At 45.7% G+C, this 7,458-nt stretch overlaps 1 protein-coding gene across 1 annotated transcript; it reads right to left on the bottom strand.

Moving 5' to 3' along the window:
• Window positions 1–1,897: 1,897 nt before the first annotated feature.
• Window positions 1,898–6,385, bottom strand: LOC140375568 (leucine-rich repeat, immunoglobulin-like domain and transmembrane domain-containing protein 1). The gene is made up of 4 exons (XM_072461864.1): window positions 5,939–6,385; window positions 5,016–5,476; window positions 3,851–4,156; window positions 1,898–3,463 (listed from the first exon to the last, which is right to left on the bottom strand). The coding sequence occupies exons 1-4, from the start codon at window positions 6,058–6,060 to the stop codon at window positions 2,403–2,405; spliced, it is 1,950 nt and encodes a 649-aa protein (XP_072317965.1). The 5' UTR covers window positions 6,061–6,385; the 3' UTR covers window positions 1,898–2,402.
• Window positions 6,386–7,458: the final 1,073 nt, after the last annotated feature.

The following is a 7,458-nucleotide window of genomic DNA, read 5'->3' as shown; positions in this document are numbered from 1 at the left end:
TGCAAAAAAGTAGTATTTCTTGTGTTCATGCACTAATTTGGTTCTGTTTTAAGATTTGTCTTTCTTAATTTAACACGAAAACAGTGGCATGAAATGGGAGAGAGACGTTTGAGGTATTTGGGAAACAGTCGTGGCATGGGAGGCCAACCCAAGACGCATTGGGATGTCATCTGTCTGAGTCTGGCTCTTAAAAAACAAGCAAATGAAACATTGAATCATCTCAACAACAAACAGAAACAGGAAGCTGGGTGAATATGGGACACTGAAGCTATGGTAGGCCAGTAGAGTCGCCTGGTGTCTTTTCTCGCAGAGCCACATCAGGTCATTCTGTATATATTATACTATTATATCTGATATTTCATCATTGTAGATACATTGATTGGATTATATTTTATTCTTATTATTCATTGCTATATATTCATTGCCGGTAATTTACTGCATGTCCTCCCTACTCTCTCATCCCCTATTTCTCTCTAATCTGTCCTGTGTAATAAAGCCTGCGGGGCCCAAAAATCTGACAAAAAGAAAAAACAAAACAAAACTTGGGAAAAAAAAGAGAAACATACTTGATGGGAATTTGTGAAAAACATTAAATCCAGAGGGTTAGAATAAATGAATTGGGGTATTATCCGTATTTTAATAGAAAACTTTATAACTTGGTGTATTTACAGAATACATATTTATACATTGAGAAGACATGTTAGGGGCAAACATAAAATGTATTTGGAATAAACATTTCAGCTGTATTTACAATGTCATATTGTCCTTCTGTCTCCAGCTCCAGCTTTGTCCTCACAGCCGCGTGACCATGCCTGTGTGTATAACTCCTCAGACAGTATGACACATATATACAGAGGCACACACTCATGGAGCTATGTACAAAATACACAAGTTCTGCCCTTCAAGTTCCCTTCACACATCAGGAGGCAGGGGGCACTGGCCACGCAAAGAAAATCCATACCAGATGCAGATCCTACCTATACTGTTTTACTTTAAAAGTCACGCTGACATAGCTCATCTACTCAAACAAACAATAGTGTTTTCTTGAGAGTCGTGACAAAACAGAATTCATGTTTTTGTTTTTCGTGCATTCTTGATATTTGAAGTTTACCGTAGGAATTATTTGGAATATTAAGACGTACACTATGTAACTTTTCTGATGGAGGGTCCACCACCTACTCATCTCCAAGGAAATAAACGTTATTGCTTTGCCTGAAGTGTTCCACAGTATGACATTAAACTCAACTATCTCCATGGAGATACGCTAGCAATGTCACAAGCTCAAGTTCCAGGTCAGATCTTTTGAGCAATAAAAAAAGGGATTATAGATTTTTAGAGTTTCTGTTGAGCAGGTGAACTCTCTGGACCCGGATGGAGGACACAAAAATACATAGACCTTTGGTCCAAACATTTGCATAAACGTTTTTGAAAAACTTTCAAAATATTTTCAAAATAGATCTCTAATATACAGAGTTCCTTTGGATTTGATTTAAAAACTATGCAGATTAGGATTTTATAATAGTATGTTTTTATAATAATCTGCACTATTTTGACATGTCCTGTCATGACTTTCAAGAATCACTGAGATACAAAATTAAGTATTCAATGCAAAATATTTTTGAAAGGTCATAATCATAAATGAATGCAAAAAACTAGTATGGATAACAGTAAAAAAGCACAACCGTTACCCTGTATTGTACAGCATTTTATTTTGTATGACAAGATGGAATAGTGAACTTAAATTCCTGCTATGTTGTTTGGTAGTAAGAAGGACAAACATATGTAATGTGGTTCAAAATACGTGTAGAGCTGGTGATTAGAGGTGTACTCTACACTGATATCTCCATGATGGTGCAGCGTGCAAACGCTCTCTGATAGAAGGTCGTCCTCTGTTGAGGTGGTGTGGACGGCATGATCCAGCGAGGAGGGACAGGAGGAGGGGTGTCCCAGGGCTGAGGGGTGTGGGAGTGGGTGCTGGGGGGGCTGACTTCCGGGTGCCGCTGTGTGTGGGGATAGGACGGGTGCTGGAAATGTGGGTGCTGGTGGGTCTTCTGCAGGTGTGGGAGCGTATATGGCTGTGGGATGGTGTTCTGCTGTTTGGAGTGTTGATGATTTGGGTGCTGCTTGTGTGGGTGCTGCTGGTGTTGGTGCTGCTCGTGTGGGTGCTGCTGGTGTTGGTGCTGCTCGTGTGGGTGCTGCTGGTGTTGGTGCTGCCGGTGTGGGTGCTGCTGGTGTGGGTGCTGCTCGTGCGGGTGCTGCTGGTGTTGGTGCTGCTGGTGTGGGTGTTGCTGGTGTGGGTGCTGCTGGTGTGGGTGCTGATAGTGCATGCTAAAGGGATGGTTGGGCAGGTGATGGGAATGCATGTGGGGGTGGGGCTGTGGAGCTGGAGCTGGAGCATGATGTCAGCAGAAGTACTCATTAGGCTGTCCCTCGATCTTGGCCGTGGCCTCAGAGTCCAGACTGGAGCGGGCTGACAACAGCCTGTTGGACTCCTCTGGGTTAAGCCGGTTTAGATACTCTCCCTCCAGCCCTTTGGCCTTAGTGCCAGGTGACAAAGTCTCAAAAGTCACATAGGAGTCCTGGATGTCCTTCGACTTCTTTCCCCAGTATTTCTTGATGCGCCTCTTGATGGCTCCGCAGCACACGATGATAGTGAGAGGGACAGCGATGATACAGGCCACTGTGATGACTATGACATTGATAAGTCTCTGTGTGCTGGTAGCAGTGGCTGCCTCGTCAGTAGAAAAGATGACACACTGCTCCTTTCTGGGGATGAGGCCCTTCACGCACACACAAGCAATATACTTGGTCCGGGGCACCAGGCCATCGATGGTTACCCGTGTCTGACCTGCTCCTACATTGATCTTTCTCATGTCTCTCTCTCCAAACACTGCATACAGCACACTGTAGGCTGTGGTGTTCTTGGCCTTAGGGGCTCTCCAGTTCAGAGCAATGGTGTTGTCAGTGTCCCCCACCACTTTGACGGCGCGGACCACCCTGTCCGGGTCTTGCTGGAGTGACGAGGTGTTTGCGGAAAGGTTACTCAGGTTGGTCCTCTCCAGCTCCAGCAGGGTGTCTGGGTTGGAGGTGGTGACAGGAGCTGGAGTGGCCTGGTCTGCTACACTGTAACTGGCCACTGACAGCACTGGCCCCAGAACAACGCCGGACTGCATAGCCTGCAGCGAGAGTGCTGTGGAGGTGGGCACCACATACCGGGCCACCAGTTTTTCCTGGTAGGCAGCTTTGCCCACTGAACCAGGCTTCCTCACCTTGTTTTTTTTATCATTGTTTGACTGGCTTCCATCTGCTTTGGTTGAGTTGGAAACAAAGAGCGAGATGACTGCCTCTGCGTTCCCAGCATAGTTTGAGGCTTTGCAGATGTACTTTCCTGAGTCCTGGTAGGACACTGCAGGCACACTGAGGATGGACCAGGTGATGCCCTCCTTCGATGTTTCCTGCTGGACTGTGGAAAGAACACAATAGGACAATGTGATATGATTATGTGTCCTCCAAACCTGACAGTCATGATGGTCTATGAGTTCAGTCAACATGCAATTACCAATTTACCTATTTCCATTACGAGTTGAATTTGTTTAATATAAAATTCTAGACCCCAGGATCTGAGCAAACAACTGTCTCGGGTGATTATTCAATTCAGCGTCAATACTGATCAATGTTGCATAACTGTAGCATGCAGCAGCAGCAGCAGCAGCTGTCAGTCAGACTTAAGGCATTACAATCCACTCACAGCTTTCTCTTTAATTAACAGTTCTATAAAGCATCTTATCTCAGGCAGTAGATGTGGAAACACATGACAGAATCCCTAGGAAAGTGCAGATCCCAGACTAACCAGTGCCATTGAGAGGTCGTCCATCTGCCCTACGCCAGGTCAGATCTGGAATAGGCACTCCAAGGGTCCCACAGCGCAGGAGTACGCTGTTGCCCACTGCGCTGCGCACTCTGGCCACTGCTGTGTGAATACGGGGCAGTTGGCACTGGCGTAGCTCAGCGTCGCTGAACAGGACGCCTGACACGCTCTCCGGGGCAGAGCAGCGCAGTCGCGTGTCGATGAAAGCTACTGACAGGCTAGGAGACTTCTGAAACTGCACCAGCTCGTACAGCCGGCAGTCACACACCCATGGGTTATCATGAAGACCTGCAGGCAAAGGAAAAGAGCAGGTCAGAGGAGCAGGGGGCGCGTCCAGCTGCGGACAATGTGAAAGAGCAGTCTGCAGATGGCAGAGGGGATGCTAGCATGCTAATCCTGTAAGAAGATTAACATTTAATTCATAAACTCTTTACTCCTGTCCATGACTAACACACCAGAGCTAAGCAGAGCAGAGATGTGATGTCATATCATGATGAAGATGAAGGTGAAGGTGAAGAGGTTGGTGATGACCAGAGTGGTGTTTCTCCATGAAAAACGTGGAAATGATAATAATGTACAGTTGGGAAGAAGACAATATTTAACAAGACTTCATATTGTCGCTGTAATCCCTCATTTGTCCAGGAGTGTTCCGTTGTAGAAACTGGGAACTGAGAACTCAGATATCTATCATATCTGAGTGCCCGGTCTTGATTTGCAGATTGACAATGACTCTCGGATGAATGTCAAAACGAGTCCAGAATACTACAACTGAATATTTTTCTACAAGACATATTTGTATCTTAAGTCCTCAGATAAGACATAAGCATTATGTGTAATGAGGAACAATGTGCATTGATCTGCTTCTATCAGCATTTAAATTTTAGCTTAATGTCACTGACAGGAGAAGACATTATGTCTGATTGTAATCAAACAGAATGAAATGTCCACGAGTGAGAGTGATGTGGTTATTAAGTTGATCCGCTCTAATGTAAAATACTACTGTGCAGACATGATTTATTTTAATCATCACCAGTATGATCCAGAGCCACTTATACAGATGGTCACTTAGGAACAGAGCTGCCCAGCTGTTGATGTGATGACTTATGAATGAATGTTCTCCTAATGAGCTGCAGGATAACTCTCTTACCCAGTATCATCTTGGAGCTCTCTGGGCCCTGCGCTGGCCGCACGGCCAGCCATGTGCTGAGCACCTCAGAGGGTAGGGTCAGCAGGCTGTTGCTGGACAGGTCCAGGTATGTGAGGTTGCGGATGTAGATGGTGGCCTCTGGAGGCAGGGAGCTGAGCTGGTTGTTGTGCAGGTCCAACAGTCGGAGGCTGGGCATGTCCAGCAGACTCTCCCAGGGAAACGCACTCAGTGAGTTCCCATCCAGACGCAGCTCCTCCAGACTCAGCAGACCTCTGAAGCTGTCCACACTCACAGCGGACAGAGTGTTGAAGGACATCCACAGGAACTCCAGGCTGGACAAGGAGCTGAAGGCCTCGCTGGGGATTCTCTGGGTGGCTGTCTTCTCAATGCGCAGTTTGGACGTGTCGACGGGGAAACCCACAGGCACCAGGGAGATGTCAGGGTCATTACAGATGACACTCCTGCAGCACATACACCAGGTTATGGTTCACATCTCCCATTTATCTGCGCTAGCTTTCAGTCAGGAACATTAACTGAACTGCTCATTCATCCATTCTAATATCTAATCTGTAAATTGAAAACAATATACAATACAAAACACATGGGCCAATTTTACAATAAGATGCATATGTTTAAACAGAAGAATCAAATGAGATATAAATGAAGGATAATACATGTGAAGCAGTACCCAGTTACAAACTATGATAATTCAGTAATACACATAAACAACATTTAATAACTTTAAAGCTGCGATGCTGCAAAAAGCCAGTCCAGTAAATTGTAAAGCATAGACGGAGAGGCTGAAAGTGCTTTTGACACATAATCCTGCATTCAATCAAATTGGATGGACATGCACTTCTGAATTATCATCACAAAGAGTGTAAAAGTCAGTTAGATAAAAATTTAGGAGTGCAGTGTTGTACCTGGCCTTGGATCCATCGCTGAGGTTGTGGTAGAAGCAGCTGCATTGAGAGGGGCAGCAGCTGACCACAGAGAACAGTGCACTTGTGGCCACGCAGAGCCCCACGAGCAGCACGGCCAGCATCTTTGCGCACTTTTACGCACACGCTCACTGTTTGTTCGTGGCTCCAGTTTGCCCCCACTCGCATCCAAAATCCCCGTGTTGTGAGTCATTTACGGGAGTCTGTTCCTCATGGCTGTGCCCCACCACTGCCCTGTCCCATTGTGATGCTACGGCAGCGGCTCCCGAGATAAAAAGGATGGACACGGATTAGAGAAAGCACTAGCGTTCTTTTCATTTGGATGCGTATTGGCTCCCGCTGAATCCGATAGGCTGTGCACAAACGTCTCTGTGTACAGGCACAAAACACTCCCGAATGCTCATAATCCACTGATGTTTGGATTTGTCTGTCTCTCAAATGGAGCTTGTTCATTTGGGGCCTGACGTGAGCGATAATCTGAGTTCAGTGCTTTACCACAAGGTTGCCCCTGCTGTGGCCCTGCACTAGAAAATACTCCATACTTCTTCTGTCATGACTCAAGCCTGACTACTTTAAAGAAAAAAATATTTTTATGTTCTGTTTTTTGTCAGTTTTCTACCTCAACATATAATATTCCACAACATTGTCCAATTATCCAACCAGAAGATGTTTTATTGCTTTATTTAATCACCTTGCATCCATAGATGGGGCATTGTGACTTCAAAGGTCGTTGCCTCGAAATGCCTTTTCCTCCCACAGAGACATAGATCAGCCCTTAAAGTAGCACCTACGCACACCAAACTTTACAATCTTGTACATGACAAGATTTTGATGGATTGATCTAATTCTAACTCGAATATATTAACGTTTGTATTCAGAAAAATGGGGACCATTTGGATTTTTACTCCAAATTGTTGAGCATACTTGTAGATAGAGCAAAGCCACGTGTTACCTGCGTGATCAGTGAATGTATTGTTTTGTTGTAATGAGCATGCGCAATAAATGGTCAGTGTTGTATTTCCCTCAGACCAAAGAGACGGCGGTTGTCTGTATTTTTTCCCCCAAACCACATTGGTGACTATAAAACGATAGACTGCTGCAGAATGTCTAACGTAACAGGTTATGGGCCCCAGTCAAGTAGGCCAAAAGTGGTTCAGACTTTTATTCGACGGCGAAGAGAAAAGTTACGAGCTGTGGGAAACGAGGTTCCTCGCGCATATGGAGTTACGTGGCCTCAGAGGAGTTATCTCAGAAGACCCGGAGATGGACGAGGAGGATGAAGATGCTCGCGCGGAAGATGAGACGAAGAACGGCGAGGCATATGCAGAGCTAGTGCAATGTCTGGACAACAAGAGCTTGTCATTGGTAATGAGAGACGCGAAAAGAGATGGAAGAAAAGCACCGGATATTCTCCACGAACACTATGCTGGAAAGGACAAGCAGGGGCTTGGGGCGGCAGTAGCTCAGTGGTAGAGTGCTCGTCTTCTGATCCAAAGGTCGGC

This window comes from Eucyclogobius newberryi, unplaced genomic scaffold, assembly GCF_026437365.1.
Source record: "Eucyclogobius newberryi isolate DKJ021-1_F unplaced genomic scaffold, fEucNew1.0.hap1 SCAF_327, whole genome shotgun sequence".
Lineage (NCBI taxonomy): Eukaryota > Metazoa > Chordata > Actinopteri > Gobiiformes > Gobiidae > Eucyclogobius > Eucyclogobius newberryi.
The sequence above is the reverse complement of the archived record's forward strand: the minus strand, read 5'-3'. Positions and strand labels throughout refer to the sequence as shown.